The sequence below is a fragment of the Periplaneta americana genome, chromosome 15, assembly GCF_040183065.1.
Source record: "Periplaneta americana isolate PAMFEO1 chromosome 15, P.americana_PAMFEO1_priV1, whole genome shotgun sequence".
Taxonomy (NCBI): domain Eukaryota; kingdom Metazoa; phylum Arthropoda; class Insecta; order Blattodea; family Blattidae; genus Periplaneta; species Periplaneta americana.
In genome coordinates this window covers 40,691,789-40,714,660 of record NC_091131.1, presented here as the reverse complement: position 1 = coordinate 40,714,660, position 22,872 = coordinate 40,691,789, and the positions used below count along the sequence as shown (strand labels likewise).

The 22,872-nt window shown below is 35.8% G+C and overlaps 1 protein-coding gene across 1 annotated transcript in view; it reads left to right on the top strand.

Annotated features, from left to right (window-relative positions):
- Positions 1-20,436, top strand: part of LOC138714807 (uncharacterized) — a 33,525-nt gene extending 13,089 nt beyond the window's left edge. The window contains exons 8-10 of the mRNA XM_069846957.1: positions 3,367-3,627; positions 6,527-6,960; positions 10,863-20,436. Of these exons, the coding sequence (XP_069703058.1) occupies positions 3,367-3,627; positions 6,527-6,960; positions 10,863-11,359 (1,192 nt within the window). The 3' untranslated portion in view covers positions 11,360-20,436. The remainder of the gene's footprint in view (positions 1-3,366; positions 3,628-6,526; positions 6,961-10,862) is intronic.
- The last annotated feature ends 2,436 nt before the right edge of the window (positions 20,437-22,872 follow it).

Genomic DNA, 22,872 nt, shown 5'->3' with positions numbered 1-22,872 from the left:
ATTACAGTACTGAATAACTGTAGACCTAGAATAAAATTGCCTTGCACAGTACTGTATTTTCCTTTTTAGGTCTTGTCTACTGTAGTTCAAAGTTGTAAAGAATTTACTATAGTACAGTAGACTGTATTTAGAATTAAACTACAGTAATACATTTCATTTAAAGCGTGAAGGGATACATAATGCATTTTATAAATTTACTGTTAGATTGGGGAGCCTCCCTCCCAATAAAGGACACCTCCCAGATGCAGACAGATTGTTACGTCCCTTTGATGTCCGTAAATGAGAGGTTTCACTGTATTGCAATAATGTACAATGTTAGACACAAAAAAATGACCGCTCTCCTAGACACAAAAAAATGACCGCTCTCCTGTAGTGTGAATTTTGTTGAAGTCCACTTCCGGAAGTACCTGGTTCACACAACCAGGGAAAGGATGTTTATTTTGCACCTAATTTACTCTTTGAATATATCTTCATTATAAATTATTCATAACACTTGAGCTATAAACAGACATAAAAAGCAACAAACAAACAAATAAACAAAACAAAGGAAAAACAGAGCGGAGTTGTGTATAAGAAATTCCTTCACGTGTACTCCTAAGCTCTCACGGAATCAACCGAAGTCTTCTGAAGGGGACTTAGCATATAGCAGCCTGTAATTTTTTTTGTCTAAGACTTTACTTTTAAATACTTCAATTAAATTTACGATTTTCATATGAAAACAAAATAACATTTTTGCGAGTTTACTTTCAGTTGAGATATTGATGCAAACTATTGATCTTAATGCACTGCTGCTAGTACCACAGTGGTATGACCATATCATGGATAAATATATAATAGGATGCGAAACTTACTGAGTTTCTCGTAACACATACTAGAGGAGCTGTTGTAGAAATTGATGTTGCTGCCATCTGTTTGTGGGAGGGGCGTTATTACATCTAGCAGCGCACCAAGTAGCGAAAAGAGTAATTACTCCACGCATTTAGCAGCGCACCTGATGACGAAAATGTTAAACTGTGCAGAAAGTATTCCCTCCCACCCTCATCAATATTCAAAACTAACCCAATTTAAAATAAAACATTTACATATTCCTCACAGCATATTCTACTGAAAATTCTTACCGGAGCCAACAGGAAGATAAAAGAGACGATGTGTTTTACACTACCCGATTAAAATATAACCAGACAGAGACAAAAAATAAAGCAAAAGGTTAAATAATTGGCATTGTATTCTTTGGGTATTTATTGTACAGCACAATGGAAAAGTCTGCAAGAACTACTTAGATAGTTCAATTTATTATATTACTATTAATTTACAATACATTCAACAACACTGTTTTTACAACGTCCATAAACATCACTGTTTAACATACACGTATCACTTTAAGTTCACTTAATAGCAAGTTTCAGTCTGCCATCTCGGCTCCTTGACTCTCCCGTACAACAATATCTCGAATGGATAAATCGAGAACTCTGGGTAATGTATCCAACACGTAGTTCTAATGTTCACCACCTACGACGTTGGGTGCTGATCACCTTATTTCAGACCCCCAAATCCAGATGGTGCTGACCGCAGTTTTGCATCCTATTATATATTTATCCATGACCATACCTTGTACAGAAATCTATCACTATGTATTATTGTGATGTACCAAAGTATAGTTTGACAACTTCAAGTGAAACCCCGTAAAACAAACCAACTTCTGGAATCTCTCTCTTTCTTTCTTTCTTCTCTCTCCCTCGCTCCTCGTCATTCAGTCACCAATCACCACGTAAATATCTGAGAGGGTGTGTGTGGGCATCGCGACCAATAGAAGAACCACTCTCCAGTATTACCACAATAACGGATTCTTCATTTTTGCCTTGACTGTCGGCTAGGAAGGTTCCATTATGCTAGCATTGCAGGCAACTAGTCAACCTTTTAATGCTTTTGTTAGCAAGTTTGACAAACTGTGAGTGGATCTGCAAGTACATTGTACATAGTGCTCTCTCCCTTCCCCCCGTGCTTTCTCACTTGCTCCTCCCCAATTCAGCCAGCGCTCACGTAGTAACTCTTGTCAGAGTTTCAGTTCGATTTGTCAATCTATACATATGATATTTCCGTGCAGGAATTCTGCATTATCATAAGATGAAGGATGGGTGGACGGGGAAAAAATTCTCTCCGGCACAGGACTCGAACCCAGGTTTTCAGCTCTACGTGCTGACACTTTATCCACAAAGCCACATTTTTCTCCACTCCACCCATCCTTCATCATACGATAACTCAGAATTCCTGCATGGAAATGTTATATGTACTTCGGTACATCACAATAATATGATATGTGTAAATAATCACTTAGTGATTTAAGATGGCGCACATTCCGTCTGATCCCGGTCACTTAGTCACTCGTAATGAGTGCACCTTTGCACATAATGTGTTGGACATTGTGCCACTGTCACACATCTGTGACACAGTGCATGAGGGTTGGCCACAAAAGAGAAACTAAGCGGTGGAACTTAAACTGAGAGAATTCAATCTGGCATCGGAACTGGAATCCGGTGTGGCTTACAAGCAAACGTTCTGATGGGGCAGATAAAAAAGTTAATTCTTTTTCTTCCACCATGTTAATAATGTCAAAATAAGTACTTATACAAATTTTGGCCACTCGACCGCAATTACAAGGGCCGTAAAAAAATAAGTTCGCCAGGGGCCGTTAACAGAAAAAAATACAACTTCATTGAACAAATTTATTGGAACAGACACAGCAATTATTGAGCTATTTTTCAACATATTTTCCTTCGGAATTGAGACATTTGTCATATCATGGGATCGACAGAGAGAGGTGCAGACGCGTCAAACGCTGGTTCCTATCTGAGGCGGCTGACCTCTGTGACACAAAAATTGATCCCATGGTATGACAAATGTCTCAATTCCAGTGGAGGATATGTTGAAAAATAGCGCAACAATTGCTGCATCTGTTTCAATAAATATTTCCATGTAATTTTTGCTTTTTTCTATAAACGGCCCCAAGGAATATCACTTTCTGGACGGCCTTGTAATTACGGTCGAGTGGCCAAAATTTATGTAAGCACTTCTTTTGACATCATTAACATGGTGGAAGAAAAAAATTTAATTTTTTTATCTGCCCCCATCAGAACATTTGCTTGTTAGTGGATAAAGTGTCAGGATGTAGAGCTGAAAAACCGGGCTCGAGTCCCGATGGCGGAGAGAATTTTTCTCCGCTTCATCCATCATTCATCGTATCACTATGTAGTCTATGTGCGCGAATTTATTTTGGGACATTCTGTATATTATATTCTAGGTATGTATATATTCCACACAATAGTATTCTGTTATGTTGCAGTAACTGAACATGGTTCTATGTTGCAGATGTGATCAGTGTGAGAGCTCTTTTGCCTGCCTGGCAAGACTGACGGTTCATCGTAAATCTGTTCACGAGCCCAGGCAGTTTCCATGCACGCAGTGTCGCAAAACTTTCCAAACAAAACATCACTTGTCGCGCCATACAGTGATACACACGAAGGCCAAGCCGTTCTCGTGTCCATTTTGTACATATTCGTGCAATACTCAAGGCAACATGACCAAACATGTCAAGACTATCCACCATATGCCACATTTCTCTTATAGAAAGTAAGCAAGTCTCATGAAATATTTTGTGTTCGTTTCTTGTAATAATTAAATTAAAAAAACAGAGCTATTAACAGTTCTGAATTTATTGCTTTCGTTTTGTACATTAGTTAATATGTATTTCTTTTTCATTGTTTATCTACTTTACATTTTTTTCATCTCTTTTTTGTTCCTTCATTTGCAAATAAAATTTCACTATTTTTACTTGTTCCTTCAAGAAATTCACCATGATGAATCTCTGAAAACTCGTTTATAAGAAGTGTACCTGCAACCAGGGGCGAAGCGTCAGGGGAGACAGGGTAGACAGCGTGTACCCTAACATTTTGTAAACGAAAAATTTTCTAGTTAATTCAGTTATTCTTTTAGAATATTAATTATTTCCAAATATATGACATTATTGTCTTTCCCGCTTTACTTATTTCGACTCACTTTGGCAATGCTCGTGCTCGCATCTGTTACACTACTCTCTTTCCAGCTAAAGATTGAAGTAAATGTAAATAAATGCACGTGGCATAATGGTTCCTGATTGGGTATTGGACGCACAACGCCTCCAAACTCATGCTTGTCATCTTCTTCCTCATATTAAAATAGTTCCTTCTAAAATAATAAAATGTATAACATACATGGAATACGAGTGAATTAAACATGCTTATGAGAACACTTTCTTACGATTTAAACAACATGTTTATATTAGTAGTTTCAGACATTGCATGTTAAATCATTGTAACGTGTATTATGCAATGCGCATGCGTAATAGGCATTAAATCCCTCCCAAGGTGACTTGCAGCTTCACAGAGCACATCAGCACAGCTGGTATAACACAGTGCGAGATTCAGTGTTGTCAACCTCAAATAAATTTCTGTAGAATTAAAGAAATTCTCCACTCTTCAAAGAATAACATTTAATCACGAATCTACAGAAAATGAAAATCCGCTATTCCCAGTAGAGAAATAATAAATATTAACCCTCTGTGAGCATTTTACGGGTTAGTTCAATGAATGTGTTGAAATGTCTGCAATATATCAGACAGTGGCTGCCCTGCGTGCTCACTTGCTGAAAATAATGCGCCCTGGTGGCTGCTTTGGTAGCTAGTTTGCGATTGCGGAGTAATACATTTCGGTTTTGTTTACGTCTACTTCAATCTTTAGTTGGAAATAAAGTAAGCACGTTGCTATAGTAGACGAAAGTAGATGCTGACCGGTCTGTCTATTTTCCCATTGAATTTCAAAGCTTTCAGATAGAGCAACACTAACGCTATCAGGATGTGAAACTATGACTTTTCTATAGTGAGATTTCTCCGTCCAGTAGACAGTCGCACCAGCGTTTCTTCTTGCCGTCATTGGCTAGTATTTGAATCTCAGTAATAAAGGTGCTCTTATTGGCTACTATCTCAGGCATGCTTTTAATGTAATTGATTTGAAAATTTACTTTATTATAAGACACATCTAAAATAAAATAATGATGTAATAATATTCAAATACGAAGTATAACAAACTTGCAACTAATAAATAAATGATAGCATCAAACCCTTTAAGTACATGTCTTTTCTTGCCCGCCAATATTAGTTACGGTATTATAACGGAAACGAACAGTTTCTTATTTAGAAAGTTTCAAAATTACGAGTGTGGTGTAAGACGTGAGAGCAGGCGGATTGAACTCATGTACAAGAATATTATTTAAGGTGAGTTGTAAGAAAATCTATTTATTTCTTATTTCTGTTATTAAATCCATATAACAATGAATTATATTACTATTTGTATTCTAAAAGTATGTTATTTGGTAGTTCCTCGCTGCCTGTTTAGTCTATATTTAAAAATAAAACGAGTGCACGTAGGGTTATAGGTTGTTCTAGGGTTTGTCCTAGTTTTAAACAGCAGTCATTAATATAATATTGAACACAGATCTGTATGCGTCGAAAACAATAGTAATATACATTACAAGAGCGGTATGTTGATGTTTTCATGGTCGAGGAAAAGATTGAAAAAGCGAAACGTAGTTGAGCTTTTTTAATTTCCGAGAATATGAAAACAAACATACCGCTCGTGTATCGTACATTATTTTGTGCCAAGATCGTTTATTACATACCTGAAAGACGAATTTTTAATTAGTTGCAATGAAATCTCCATGTTGGTTTCTGTTTAATGACGGCAACTTCGGAAAACCAAAATATCTTTCTTCAACATTGTTGCTATAAAATGTTTTCTGTGTTTACTATACTCCAGCAGGCCGTGATATACGTCTGTCTTTTTTTTCCCCCCAGTCTATAAATGCGAACTTAAAACAAACGGTAAGGTTATGTAATGATTTATTTTTCATTTTAATATTTTAACAATATTATTTATATAACATATTGCAGTAATAACATCGGCATCTGGAATCTTGTTGATTTTTTCACGGCTTCCTTAATGTTACTTGTATCAGGAATGCAATAAGTTTCGTGGAGTAGTAGACTTTACTTAATTTTTGCAAATATTTAAAAACAATAATTAACATTGCAATTTAGGTGAAATTGCAGTGGTAAGTTTCTAATTTATAATTATTACTATGTTAAACGTCTCTAAAAATAATATGTTAAAAGCCTAAAGCAGTAAAATGAATGTCGCGCTTAAGCGGTAAGAAGAGGGAAATTGTTATGAGAGTTACGTTGGGAATACTGAATGTGGTATTTCACACTTACCGCGTATTGGTTCTGTGCGGAAAACAAGCAAATACGCACGATCTCGCACAAAATTCCATACATAATAATATGATTGAAATAGGTTAAATAAAAAAAATAAATATCTGTCTACCCCCTTACTTAGCTCACGCTTCATCACTGCCTGCAACAAAATAATTGAACTAGCAAAAAAGTTATTTAATTGTGAAATCCTGTTCTGAATTTTGCCTCACTCTTTATTTCCAGGTACAAAGCAGATCAGGAATCTGAATCATCTGCAACAGATACTGTGAACCAAGAGTGGGTAGAAAAGGGTCAGAGAGTCACTGAACAGTACCTGAAAGACCTGTCTACAAAACTCGGAAGGGACGTGACATTGGACGAGCTCAGGGCGCGAGAAAATGAGAAACAGAAACGGATAAATGATGAAGCAGAACAAGCGAAAATCAAACGTATGAACCGCATCCACACGCCAGAACATTCCTATCATACACGCGTTGCTAAAATCACTTCTTTGAATTCAAAGTCGGACACTCTTAAGCTCGAAGGAGAAGAAGTAGTTGATCCAGCAACGTTAATCCTACAAGTGGCAGCTCAGAATGCAGATAATTTTGTGAACACAGTGAATGAAGACGACTTAACGCTGCAAACCCATATAGTCAAAGTGGACTTACTGTCAGGTAAGAAGGGCCATACATAAAATTCATAAATAATATTCTCATATTCAGAATGTCAGTGTTTGATAACTGACAGTTTCTTAGTTTCCCTTTTGCACAAAATATTCAAAATTTGCTTCCCTTTAGTTATTATTATTATTATTATTATTATTATTATTATTATTATTATTTCTCCAAAGAGGGGTAGCCCTATTTTACGTATGTATGCTAGGGCTATAGTTTTACACAAAAAAAAAAAAGCATAAAGACAAATGGAAAAGAAAAAATAAATTAGCTTACACAATGTAAACAAAACATAAACAATCCGTAATTCAGACATTGCGATTGCAAAGCAAACATCAGGCATCAATTTGAGACATACAAAACTCAGTTACAACACACATACGTAACACTTCTTAAAAGCCGTTCTCTATAACACAGATATGCAGCTTTCCGTACCATACATCATAAATCAATACACAATAGTCACACAAACACAATCAAACTATAATTAAGACATTGAGACGACATCAAGCATCCCATAATTATGACTCACATACATAACAAATCAAGCATCCGCTACAACACATACACTTCAACATAGTAACCACACGTTTAAAAGTTACAAATTCCCTTTAGTTATGGGAGTCGTTTTCCTGGTATTTGTAGTAACAGATCATGAGAAATTTGACAATGAATGCTTCAAAATCAATAAAACAAATGAATATTTATGCATTTTTTAAACTCATGGCAGGTATTTGACTTCGTCATTCATCCATATGAAACCAATTATGTAGATATAAAAATATCCTCACAAGCAGTTGTTTATTATTTGAATGTACAGAGTGATCTGTTTGGGTATGGATAAAATAAAAACACCATAAAACCTTTACTACTGAACTTCGTTTGTTGAAACTTTGTGCATACAACACTGAAAGATGGGAGATTCCTCAGAGCTCAACATGACCCCATTGCGCACCCTGCACAACTCATAACGGTGATGGAATTCAGCCCATGTCCATTGTAACATAAAAGAGGTGATTTGTTGAAAAGTTTCAAAGCTTGAGTAATTTTTACTCTCAGATGTTTCTGGGTTTCTGTGGATAGACAGTGTCTTTAAGAAAACTCCACATGAAGTCAGAAAGGGTTAGACTTGGGGAGTTCGAGGACCAAGCCAAGAGGTACTGGGTTTTGCCTGTGACCTCATGCAAGTTTTTTTAACACAGAACCTGTTTCTACAAATGTTCGATACCACAACATTATGGAACGTGTTTAGGTACATTACACACACTAATGTCGAAATTCCCTTTGAACTCTTTTAACACTCTCAAATTTAGCGTACCAAAGAACACAATGTGCCCGCTGTTGATTTGTAGTAGCCATTTTAATCATCTACGATTTTCATTTGCCCTTTCAGATTATACATTGTTGATTGTCATATATGGAAACTCCCATCTTTTAGTCATAATATAACCAGCAATAAATTATTCCTACTATCATAATAGCTTTATAATAATAAATTAATATTATCCGTACCCAAACGGATCAGACTGTATGTTAGGTACAAGATATGAGAAATTAGATAGAACAAGCCCATTCTTAAAGGCAATGTTTTGACCGTCATGCCTAGAGAACTGTGTTCAGTGACAACCGTATGAGCTATTCCATCTCAAATCGACCGAAATATAGAGAAAATTGACCTTGCAATTTCTGAATACAATAAAACTTCTTTTTGTACGTAGAGAACTGTGATACAATGCTTTGTACAAAGTTTGAGGCATCAGAACTTCATAGTGTTTAAATTAAAAATATTTAAATTTATCATATTTTCATAAAATTTGCAATTTTAAACTGTTGTAACTCCGAAACCCTTTCGCCCAATGATCAAAATCATGGTTTATTTTGATGCTGAGAAATTAAAGTTCATATTGACATATAAACAGATTTTCTTACTTTTTATGGAAATGGAGAAATTTAGATTTTTCCTCATTAAGACTCCTTTGCCAAGGAAAAATATTTTAAAAATATATAGTTAGTTTCCGCATTGAAAGTACAAATAAACACATATTTTTTACTGATGGCATGTTGATAAGAAGGTATTGAAAATATCAAATAAAGAAAATAAATAGTACGCGTGTGAACTAACCAGCTGACTGTGAGGCGGGAGCTAGCCGAGGTAAGCAAGGCCAGGAGACATAAACACGTGATGTGTCGTCTAGCAGTCATGGCTGTGCTAGCTTTATCACAGGTTTTCATAAACACAGGAGTAAAATGATGCCCAATGCTCGCTTATCTTCATCTTCTGCCAGTGTGTGCGATACTGAGCCGTTCAAGTCAAGGCGTGTGAAAATAATCTATTTAATACCCTCGAAACTTATTGCCGAGCCACTAAGTAAACGATGCCAAATCCTTCTTAATAATGCAAGGTTTTTCCTCATTATTTTTTTACACTTTTACAAATTGGCAAAAAGCTTAAAAGTAAGTAAAATCAGATTATCTGTCTCTCTGTGCACAATAAAAATAAGGATTACTTCTTAACATAACCTACCAAATATCAGCTTCAAAATAAGCTCTCGTTCAACGTTCTGCAGTAAATGGTTCCAGAGTTCTGAGCGCTGAAAGAGGCATGTTTTTATAAAATACGCTAAATTTGTCGCTCAATAATACGAAAACTGTTTGCTTTCGATAGTATATTTTTGAAAATGCACTCTCCTCAGCACCTTGTATAAATAGGGAAAAAATTAGAGTATAAAAAAATGCGAGGTTTTTTACTGATCGATTTCATATGGAATAGACCGTATTGCTACAAATATTTCCTAATTCGTGCATTAATATCATAAAAGTGAAAGCATTGGAAACTCATTAGTGTACGATTATACCAACGAAATTGGCATCCTAAAATAACAGAGAATTTACATTTATGCCCTAGTCGTTGTATATTTAATGATAGGGTGAAAATGGTTAGGTTTCATTCTTAGGATATAAGTAAAGAGATCTGGACAGTATGTTGAATATACTTACTTACTGGCTTTTAAGGAACCTGGAGGTTCATTGCCACCCTCACATAAGCCTGCAATTGGTCCCTATCCTGAGCAAGATTAATCCATTCTCTATCATCATATCTCACCTCCCTCAAATCCATTTTAATATCTTCCCATCTACGTCTCAGCCTCCCTAAAGGTCTTTTTCCCTCTGGCCTCCCAACTAACACTCTATATGCATTTCTAGATTCGCCCATACGTGCTACATATTCTGCCCATCTCAAACATCTGGATTTTATGTTCCTAATTATGTCAGGTGAAGAATACAATGCGTGCAGTTCTGTGTTGTTTAACTTTCTCCATTCTCCTGTATCTTCATCCCTCTTAGCCCCAAATATTTTCCTAAGCACCTTATTCTCGAACACCCTTAACCTATGTTCCTCCCTCAAAGTGAGAGTCCAAGTTTCACAACCATAAAGAACAATTGGTAATACAACTGTTTTATAAATTCTAACTTTCAGATTTTTCGACAGCAGACTGGATGATAAAAACTTCTCAACCGAATAATAACAGGCATTTCCCATATTTATTCTGTGTTTAATTTCCTCTCGAGTATCATTTATATTTGTTACTGTTGCTCCAAGATATTTGAATTTCTCCACCTCTTCAAAAGATAAATTTCCAATTTTTATATTTCCATTTCGTACAATATTCTCGTCACGAGACATAATCATATACTTTGTCTTTTCAGGATTTACTTCCAAACCTATCTCTTTACTTGCTTCCAGTAAAATTCCAGTGTTTTCCCTAATCGTTGCATGTTGAATATATAACAATAAAAATAATATAATATTAATAATAATGAACTATCACAATTCAGGCATGTATTGGTTAATTATTATAACTGGAGACGTCAACCAATATGTTGACTTGTTTGATTTACAGGTATAGACAATGAAGGTACTCCGAAAAATGACTCTTCGCAAGTGACTGTGGCCCCACATATAGTTCAGATGCTGTCAAATATGAACAGTGATGAGAACTGCAAAGGGAACACCCAAGTCATACACATACAGACTTCAGACTCACTTCAAGAAAACAGTGCAGGTGTAGGTGATGAGTATGAGACAGTAATTTTACCAGAAGGTGCAACAGGAAGTGATTTTGTTACAGGACAGGTTTATCAACTAGTCTCTGGACAGAATTTAAGATTGTGTTTAAATGCAGGATTTGTCGAAACTGAAGATGGCAATACTTTGCAAGTACTAAGACAGGATTCTTTAGCAAAGAGAGATGACGTTTATAATATTAATCAGGAATCTGAAGAGCAAATAATTGACCTTGGGAATTCTGCGCACTTTGTGACAAGCAAGGAGGCTGTTCCAGAAGATACAGTTGTTGTAATTATAAACACTGACCATTCTCAAGAGAACTCACTGTAATTATATCTGCATATTTTTCTTTTTTCGCCTCTCCATCTTTTTTGCAGATGGAATTATGAAAGCGAATGATGTGACCAATCTGCATAGTGCCAATTTCTTAGTAGGTGAGTATGCAGTCGTACTATTTCTTGTGATTTTATCATTTGTTCATAGTTTTACAGTATTTTCTCTCTCAAAATGTATTTTTTTTGTTTATAATTTCAGTCGAGATTGCGTAATTTATTTATTATATTATTTGATATTTATAAAGTAACGTACATAGTTCACTTCAGATTAAAAATATATGAAATCAGATTCAATTGTATAAATGATTCGCTGCCAATGGAATTTTGAAGGTGTCACCAAAACTGAAATGTTCAGTACTGCAAATGTCCTGATTCTGTGGTAAAATCATCAATTTAATAATTCGTTGTAAGTTTATTTAAATTTCTCAAACTGATGATTTCTAATAACCCAGATGTTGGTAGTTACACCATTTTCCTTCTTTCTTCCCACCAGAGGCTAGTTTCTCAAATTTCACGTACTATGTAAATGATCTATATTATTTATTGAATTTTAATCTGCTTGAACTTCATTATAGCAATGATAAGTGAAATTTAATGAAATATGTTATAAATAGTTCTCATAATGATCTGAAATCATATTTTATGAGAATAAATTTGAATATTTAAGCTTCATATTATGCCTGAGCATAAATACTGAATCATTATGTTAACTTGAAACTAGAATTTATTTTATTTCATAGGATCAGCAGTTTTGCTAGTAATTTTATTATTATTATTGTTATTATTATTATTATTATTATTATTATTATTATTATTATTATTATTATTATTCCGTATTTGTACTTAAATTTGTGTTGTATACGTTCAGAAACAGAAACTGGAAATTGCAAAACACACATCATGAAAAATATAGCAAAGAAAAATGAAAAAAATAATATAAAAAGGACTAATTTTGTTTCAGTTGTTACAAACGTCCAATATATGATCTTTTTCAATCACTGCCTGCTGGATCACATCCAGCAGGCAGTGTCATATAATCAGGAATTAAGCATGGTAGCTCAGATGCTTGTGTTTGAGAACTCATGTGCAGGAGGTCCCAGGTTCAAACTCCAGTGCCAACCAACCTTATTGGAATTTTTTCATGGTTCCGTCAATTTGTTGCACCATGCTTTTCCAGTAATAAAGGCAAATGCTGGGTTTGGTACCCAATTTTCACGAAAGAGAGACCCATAACCCTCTACTAGGTGTTCATTTCAAAGTGTGTCATGACGTCACTGTTGATGAGTCAGCGATTTGAAGCGAGTTTCAGCTTTTGTGTCAGAGAAGTTGCCTATTAATCAAGGCATTCAATCTGAACTTGAGAATGTGTACTGTATAACTTGAACATCGTAGCAACAGATGGCGTTCTGAATAGTCTGTGTGCTACCATAACCTCTTTTGAACTATGTTTTGCGTGGCCAAGTCGTACGCAGGGTATTTGTTATCATCGGTTGCGTACGACAACATTCCACAATACAAATCTAATGCTCCGTGTCCATGTTGACCGTCGAAGTTAATGTCAACAAATACGTAAGTAATCATCTTAACCCTCTCCCCATATCCCGACAGTAAGAAAAAGCTCACCTCAGTACATGTTTCGAAATAGTTCACATTCCTGTCGCTACCGGCGTTTCCATACGTATCGGTAAGTACTCTACTGAATGAACGCCGTACTTGCCAGGCAACTTCTCTGACAGATAAGTAATACACCTCTGCGGAAGTGTAGGAAGATTGAATTCTCTAGGCTCATCAACTAGCCATGTGACGGCATACAGCAAGCCATGACACACTTTGAACTGAACACCCAGTATAACAATAGTATTTGAGTAATCATTGTACTAGTTGCAACATTGTACACGAGATAGTGTCTGTGAAGTGAAGGTTTAAATGTCCGACCCAAAGATAGGTGGTGTTTTGGTCAGGGATTTAAGTGTCCAGTTTTCGCAATAGATGTTATGTTGGTGGGAGAGTACCTTGGTGGCCTGATTGGTGTACAAGTGTCCAGCCAGCATAATAGAGATCGTGTTGAGCACCTTGGTGGTTCGGTGGGGATTTGTGTCCAATCAGCATGATGGATGTCGTGATGGTGAGAGAGCACCTCAGATTGAGGCATCAGATGTATTCGGGTTAAAGAGAATGCCAGACAAACTGACATCCATAGTAAAGTCGGTATATAACCATTGTAGCTAAAGTGACTCTAAATAAAATTAAAAAATTATCAGGAGTTGAAAGGTACATTATTAAGTAGGGGGCGGATGTTGATGAAAAGTCATCTTATTTTTCACATTAGGACGATGCCTATTAATATAGAAATCCTTTCTATCTTAATATCAACGTAAAAAAAATTTCTTATATTGCATTTTTTGAAGTTTTTGAACTAATAAGTCATTTTATATTTTTTCGGCATTTTTTTGGTCATTTTTAATACTTTGAAGAACTTTTAGAACGTTTGGAATGCATTTTACTTTCTTCTTTACCGATAGATCTGCTAAATCATTTTCTAAACAAATAGGTCAGTAGTAATTACCTACTGAATAAGTGAATAACAGTGAAGTTTGAGTTTTATAGTTTGGAACAGACTCTAAAGTCCATCCCTCATTCCACTGAAGGCTTCACTTCACACAACGGAAGTAATATAAAATGCTTGACAACAGCTTAGTTTAAGTGAGGACTTTGACCGACCACCCCTGAGTGAAACACATTGTAAACCCTCATTAAAATCTAGTTTTTCCTTAAAACCTTCATTTTGTTGCATGTTCTTTTCCTTTATCTTAGCTAAATTCGAGCAAGTTGCCTCCTCTCTTGAAGATTTGCAGGGCAGTCATTGAAACAAGGTGACTAATTTTTAAAAAGTTGTAGTGCAAATACGGTGAATAATGTTTCATTGTCATTTTCTTTTAATTTTGTGTCATTTTTCCGTTAGTTTAAGGGCATTTTAATGATAATTTTAAGTAGATTTTTAGATCATCAACATCCGCCCCCTATTAATAAGATATTAAGAGAACTTGGACAGTACCGGTGATAAAAAAAAATTCATACAATTCAATAACTGACTTAAACAGTAAGTTAAATGGTTATTCATGTAGCATCTAGTTAAAATACTAATAAAAAAGTAATAACAGCTGAATCAGAAAGAAACAAAGGAATCACAAACCTGGAATTGTTGCTCGTGCTTTTATCAATTTTCCAGATATTGGGAAGGTTTCTGTTTATATCTACTACATTAATTAATTTTATCCATGACTGGTATTTGTTGTTGTTGTTGTCTAGTGCCTTGCATTTGGCAATGAAGCCATTAGCAGTCGTGCTTTCCAATACTTTTGAACTGACTGGTATTTAAACTGTCTTTATTTCATTGTCCTCAGCAACTTAAACAATGGCTTTATTCACAGCACTGAATTAAAAGTTTTTTTCATGACAACCAGTGTCTGTACTGGCTGAAGGGTCAGGCCTTCAGACTGTCACGCAGGTGGCCTCGGTTCTATTCCCGGTCATCCATAGTGACACTTGTGGTTGACGGGGTCACAGTTGGGATTTTTTCCGGGGTTCTCCTGTTTTTCCCTAAATTAAGGATTTACATCATTCTGTCACCATTTCTCCATTTCATTATCATTCTGTAGCATTCCCCGAACGCCGGCTGGCTTAGGGACGAGTGGGGTAGCCTGCTCGAAACTTGGGCACACAGAGAACCTTAGTGTGGTCAGCCAGTGTGGGTTTGGGAATGCGTCACCAGAGGGTCAGCGTAATAGATCTTAACAGGTCGCAGTGCTGGGCCATAGTGCCCCCTTTTTTCAAATTCAATTCAATTCAAAATTCCGTGACAACCAACACATTAGCAACCATAAGGGTCCCTTCAAACGAGGTCACTTTAGTGGCACATTAGTGGCACTGCTTAGTAAGGGCAATTCCATCTCAAATCGACCGAAATATAGAGAAAATTGACCTTGCAATTTTTAAATACAATGAAACTTTTTCTGTCCGTTGACAACTGTGATACAATGCTTTGTGCAAAGTTTGAGGCATCAGAACTTCATAGTGTTTAAATTAAAAATATTTAAATTTATCGTATTTTCATAAAATTAGCAACTTTAAACTGTTGTGGCTCCGAAACCCTTTCACCCAATGATCAAAATCATGGTTTATTTTGATGCTGAGAAATTATAGTTTATATTGACATGTAAACAGCTTTTCTTACTTTTTATGGAAATGGAGAAATTTAGATTTTTCTTCATTAAGACGCTTTGCCCACGAAAAAATATTTTTAAAATATATGGTTAGATTCCGCATTGAAAGTACAAATAAACACATATTTTTTACTGGTGCACCATTGATAAGAAAGTATTGAAAATATCAAATAAAGAAAATAAATAGTACGCGCCTGAACTAACCAGCTGACTATAGGTAGTCGAGACAAGCAAGGCCAGGAGACAAACACATGATGTGTTGTCTAGCAGTGATGGCTGGGCTAGCTTTATCACAAGTTTTCATAAACACAGGAGTAAAATGACGCCCAATGCTCGCTAATCTTCAGCTCTCGGCCAGTGTGTGGGGTACTGTGCCATTCCAGTCTACGCGTGTAAAAATAATTTATTTAATACCCTCGAAACTTATTGCCAAGCCACTAAGCAAACAATGCCGAATCCCTCTTAATAATGCAAGGTTTTTTCTCAATATTTTTTTACATTTTAAAAAATGGGCAAAAAGCCTAAAAGTAAGTAAAATCAGATTATCTGTCTCTCTGTATACAATAAAAGTATTACTTCTTATCATAACCTACTAAATGTGAGCTTCAAAATGAGCTCCTGTTCAATGTTCTGCAGTAAATGGTTCTGAGCGCTGAAAGAGGCATGTTTTTATAAAATACGCTAAATTTGTCGCTCAATAATACGAAAACCATTTGACTTCGCTAGTATATTTTTGAAAATGCACTCTCCTCCGCACCTTGTATAAATAGGGAAAAAATTAGAGTATTGAAAAAATGCGAGGTTTTTTACTGATCGATTTCATATGGAATAGCCCGTACACTAAATTTTTGTAGAGAATTTTTCAGTCTTCCAGTGAACGTGGACGTGGAAGGAGATATACTTTTGGCAACTTTGCTCAGACAGAGAAAGAATAGACGTAAAAGTAGAAGAAGAGTCTGGGTTCATCCATTAGTTTTGGAAAGACTGAATCGAGGACTATTCCATATCTTGTTTGATGATTTACATCAAGACGATAAAAAATATTAATTTAAAATTACGCAAATTAGGGACAATATGGCATAAAACATATTTTTGCTTAATATTTAAGAATTCAAAATTAAATATAATAGGCAGCAAATATGAAACCATTCATAGCACGTAATTCAACCAATAGGTTATACTACAATAGGTGTCTGTAGTGTAATGGTAAAGTCAAAGGCTGTGGTGTAATTGAACCCAGGTTCGAACCTGAGATCAACTAATTTTTTTTTTATCTCTTTGTTAATTTATTTACATTATTTTAGATGTGTTATTTTATTTTAACATGAAATAAAGGAGATTTTACTACATAAATAATATATCCGTAATTTGCACTAGACCAGCTATTTAGTTGTCTAGTCTGTTGTTATATTATTACTTACTATTATTATTACTATTATTATTATTATCATCATCATCATCATCATCATTCCATATTATTTTGCCGTAACATAGCCTGTATACTGTCATGACGGTCAGGTATAGGGAATTGTTGGTCCAATAGTCGTTCGTTAGCAGCGCCACGAACACGCTACTCACGCACCACTAAAATAGTGGCCTGGATGTGTCCCATCTGAAACCTACCATTTAATTCTATGTATCGCGATGAGAAGCACCACTTTTAGTGGCCGCCACCAGTGCCGAAGCCAACCACTCAGAGCATCTGCAGCGCGACTGATTCTGTGGTTATGGCTTTGTCTGAAACCCTCCATTTAAATACATTATTCTCAAGTGGCATCGCATTAGCAGCGCTTCTAAAAGTGGTTTCGTCTGAAGGGATTTTAAAATGCATACATTGATTCATTTATAACTTCTTCACAAACAACACATTACAAAGAAAAGGCGTACAATTTAAAATTGAATTTAGATATCAGTAATGGATAAAATATTGTATAGCACACGAGAGTAAACAGATTTTATGCGCTTGTGGAAATTATCACCCCGACTTCGCCTCGGGCACTAAAATTTCTACTTGCTCATAACTTCTAATTTTACTATAAATTACTATTATTATTCTGGCTATGGATATTTTTACTCCGCACTTGTATATAATATTAATTTATGGAGATACATGGACATTAGTTCAAGAATTCTCATATTAGAATCTATATCCTGGATAACTGTTAAGATATTAAGTTGTTGTTAGCTAATTTCGATTAATTGATTATTCACCATTTTCTCTCTTACTTCCCAATAAAATGCTTCAGTGTTTAACATAATATTAACTCTTTTCCTGGCAGCTGGGTATTTAAATTATATCAGAGTCCTGGCAGGCTAAACAACATAAAATCAAAATGCACGCATTTCGAATTTTTTTGTTACCGGTACATGGACAGTTATTGTTTTTAGTTCAGATTTTATATAATGCTTTAATATGAAGGAGAGTCGGCCTTGGTAGCATAGTCAGTATAGCGCTGGCCTTCTTTGCTTCAGGTTGCAGGTTCGATCCCAGCCCAGGTCGATGGCATTTAAGTATGTTTAAATGCGACAGGCTCATGTCAGTAGATTTACTGGCATCTAAAAGAACTCCTGCAGGACAAAATTCCAGCACTCCGGCGACGCTGATATAACCTCGGCACTTGCGAGCATTGTTAAATAAACCATAATTAATTCTTTTTAATATGAACGAGAACCTCAGGTTTCACATCTATATGATCAGATACTGCTTAGCAGAATGGAATCGTACATGCCAGTGCCAGAGAAAGGGTTAATATGATATGATATATATTTGTCGTTAAGCACTTACTTCCGGTGAGATGGCACTTCACATATTTTGTATACAGTGCCATCATACCTTATTACATAGCAAATTTATGCAAGTCATAACTTACTTCCGTCTCTCTTTCACTTATATTCTCTTTAGATGTATCTTGTCACCTCTCGTTCACCAGCCTACCTATCTATATTTCCCCACTTCTCCATTGCTGACCCCCACACTTATATCCTCCCCTTCACTTGACTTGACTTGACTTCACTTCCTATTGATATCTTGATTCCCCCCCCCCCCACTATTTTCTTGTATTTCCCCCCACTACTTCCCCCCTACACCAACTTCTTAAATCATAATGTTTCTTTTATTCCTTCATCACTGCTCCCTGGATCTGTTCCATTTTTCTTCACTTGCCTTGTCGTCGTTTTCCCCTGACTCCGCAACTCACGTACTCGCCTTGGAATCACCTCAAAATGCTGATTGCAAGAATTTTGACGCATTTGTAGATTTCTGCTACATGTTGATATTTCGTCCTCAGATGACGTCGTAGGCTTCTTTCGATCGCATAAAGTTGTTTCTTTCCGCATTCCATGTCTGTCTGATGAACTCCGTGTCGTGCTTGCCTTGCTATTTTCATGAATGTTGTCCAAGCTGATATTTCCAATGCTAGTCGACACTAATCCTCTAATTTTCTCCTTCAGGACTCTTCTATTCCTTTCCATTTCTTCCAAATCTACTGCCGGCTCCTTAATGCTTTCGAGACATTCTTCTACACTAAAGATCAAATCGTTAATCTTTAATTTGTCTCTACATAGTTTTGCAAACTGACCACTTTTCCTAGCTTCTTTCAGGAAAGGGACCAAAACTCGTCTTCTGCTCCTTACTTCGTAACTCTAATCATTGTCCATTCTGATGGAAGTGTTCCCAGCAATCTTCTGCTTCTCACGATCTTGTCCTTCGTTGTCATGCTCTTGAATTTCACTAGTATAGGCCTAACTTGATCTGGATTGCGATTTCGATTTCTTCTCCCTATTCTAAATACATCCACAGTTTGTCCATCGCTCAAATCCATTCCAAAACACTCCCAACACACTCCTATTATCTTCTCGTATGTTTCACCACTATGTTCCTTTTCCTTTTCTTCTACTCCAAAAAATATCAAGTTCTTTCTCCTCTTTTCCTCCTCTAAGTGCTCCCATTTGCTTTTCAAACCTTCATTTTCGTGTTGGATTTCTTCCATCTTCTTCCTCATCTCCGCTATGGTCTCCTTCAATGCTACTAAATCTTGTTTCATTTCAATATACTTCATTTCGCTCCGGCTTCTTTCACTCATTACACAGGTCAATGCCTCTGCTATGCTTACTTCCACTGACTTGCACAAATGAACCTCCACACTCAGCTGCTTGCTGAAGACTGGAAAGGGTTAATATAACAAACAAGTTGCAAACAATCTGAAAAATTGCCTGTTATAAAAAACTTCTTAAAATTGTTGAGATACTGCTAATTGTATTATTAATATGAATAATTGACAATCTCTGTCTTTTTACTTGCTATAATGAAGTTTAATTTTACCTTTATTTGTTCCATTGCAGTTAAGCTACAGTTACAAACTGATTTTTAAAACTTTACTACTTATCTGATGTTCATAGCAAAATGCTTATCTATATCACAGTGTGTGGTGAAACATCAAGAGCAGAAATATTCATACATAAAAATAAATTATATCGAACATTTGTTGTTTTTGAAATACAAGTGCTGGTGTCCAAGAAAGTGATCATGCTGATATGTTATAAATAAAAATATGCCACAAAACTGATATTTCAGTGAACAAAATTATTGGCCTATAATTCTTTTTTTAAATTTGCATCACGTGATACATATAATTTTTTTTATCCCACTGCTGTCAGTGAAAACGTGTTCATGTTCCTAATAATATCAAATGTAACAAATTTTTTTGTATTAAGAAAACTGTTCAAACTTAGAAAATTACTCTATATAAATTAAAATTTTGTACCATGTCTGTATTATCTTCCCAGATGTTGATATCCAGTGTTTAGCATCCCAATTCTTAAGGTGTTAATAAACATTATAAGAAAATAGTATTGTAACTTTATGAAAAAAAATTTTGTACTGTACCTTTGTTTTGAAACTACTAGTTTTGGAAAGAATGTAAACTTATATTACATCATTACGATAACAGGAGAGGATTTTCTCTGTGCTGATGATTGTTCATAAACAGAGTTTCAGAACCTAAAAAGGGATAACTGTTTAGCAGAGTTTTTCAGTGCATTTAGGAATATATTGAAAATTCACACATCTCGTGTATCAATCAACCACTCCATGACAAGTGGGGAAGTGAACTTACGGAGCCCTGTTTATATATAGCCAATGATAAAATTGATATACTTTCTTCATGGGTATACTCTGTAATAAAATAGATACCTAGAATGTCGTTTTACTCGTATGTTCACACCTATATTTGCAGAGATAAAGGGAGGTTATATATCTGTTCATGAGGATAGATGTTGTTCATATTCATTATCTGCAAGTCAATTTATTCGGGATTGATGCACATGAAATATCAATGGGCCAATTCAAAAAAGGAAGCAACTCAAAATTTGAAGTTTGATGAATCTGCATTTTAAAGCGTTATGTTGCTGTGAAAAATCCAAGGATCATTGAAATTAATCCAAATTCTATTAATGATGTTTTATATACAGGGTGTTTATAAATTAGACTGACAAACTTTGAGATCGAACCAAATGCTGTCCCGTATGCCAAATGCATGTCTGCCAACTCATTACGTGTGTGAAGTTTCATCTTTGCCATAGTTAACAAAATGCAATGTTTTTTTAAGCAAGGAAGACTTGTTCTGTACTGAGAAGAATAAGTCAACAGAATGAGTGGTCTTACATAATACCGTAATGTAAACAACTTGTTTTTTTTTTAGTATTTCTTTTTTGTTGATGGCTACAGTATTGGAAATTATGTCAATTTTCTCTGATGCATTTTAATTTCTTTAATGCAAATTCCATACCGGTTTCATTTTTTAATATTGAGGAGTAAATATTATTTAAGGGTCACTAGGATGAAATGGACTGATTTTCGTGTAACAGAGGCAACTCCGTCTTTGGATGCTAATAAATAACAATACTTACGGCACGTTTATAGGAACATGTTATATTACCGTACATCAATAAAATAAAGACGGTTATATCCAAAAATTATATTTATTTTATTCCCAAAATAAAATTGTACACTGTTTAAACAATAATCCAAAAACTTTTTTTTTTACTAACGGTGGGTACTTGATTGTTCATCATTCACCCATATAAAGCCAGTTGTGTAGACCAATTTACCGACAAAGTCGTTGCCCAGGATGCGCCATTGGAGGCTGGTCTGCGCTACACCCACGATGAGATGAGATGATGAGATTTGTTGGAATGCCACAGGAAAATCGGAGCTCCTGGAGAAAATCCCTTACTTTTCCTAATTTTACAGGTTTTCAACTGCTTTCTACGGCTAAACCATAGAAGATGATGGACTAGGACATACAGGGCTACTACAAAGGCTTTGCCTGATTCCATAGCCTTGTATTATGAAAAGTATGAGACATACATTATTGAAAGTTATACCAATAAAAAGAGAAACTCATCAAGTTTTTGGTCCATCAACTGCTACAAATGCTCGATGTGACCTCCTCGACAAACATCCACTCGGTAGTCTAACTCCTGCCACACCCGCTGGAGCATATCACGATCAACTCTAGCCACTGCCACATGGATCCGGTTATTAAGTTCTTCAAGATTAACTGGCAAAGGAGGTACATACACTTGATCTTTGACAAACCCCCATAGAAAAAAATCACAGGGAATCAGATCTGGCGACCGAGGAGGCCAACAGAGAACACACTGATCGTTGTTAGAAGCCCGTCCACACCAACGTTGTGGTAGATGCTCATTAAGATACTCACGCACTTCCAGATGGAAATGTGGTGGAGCCCCATCTTGTTGAAATAAAAACCCTGGTTTATCGTCATGTAACTGAGGCATCACCCACATCAACGGGCTTCTAACAACGATCTGTGTGTTCTCTGTTGGCCTCCTCGGTCGCCAGATCTGACTCCCTGTGATTTTTTTTCTATGGGGGTTTGTCAAAGATCAAGTGTATGTACCTCCTTTGCCAGTTAATCTTGAAGAACTTAATAACTGGATCCATGCGGCAGTGGCTAGAGTTGATCATGATATGCTCCAGCGGGTGTGGCAGGAGTTAGACTACCGAGTGGATGTTTGTCGCGTGACACGAGGAGGTCACATCGAGCGCTTGTAGCAGTTGATGGACCAAAAACTTGATGAGTTTCTCTTTTTATTGGTATAACTTTCAATAATGTATGTCTCATACTTTTCATAATACAAGGCTATGGAATTGGGTAAAGCCTTTGTAGTAGCCCTGTATTGCGAGTGAAATACACCATGATTCAAAATGAAAGAGCAGATTTCAATTTTATATTACAGACAAACTATCAAAGATAGAAAC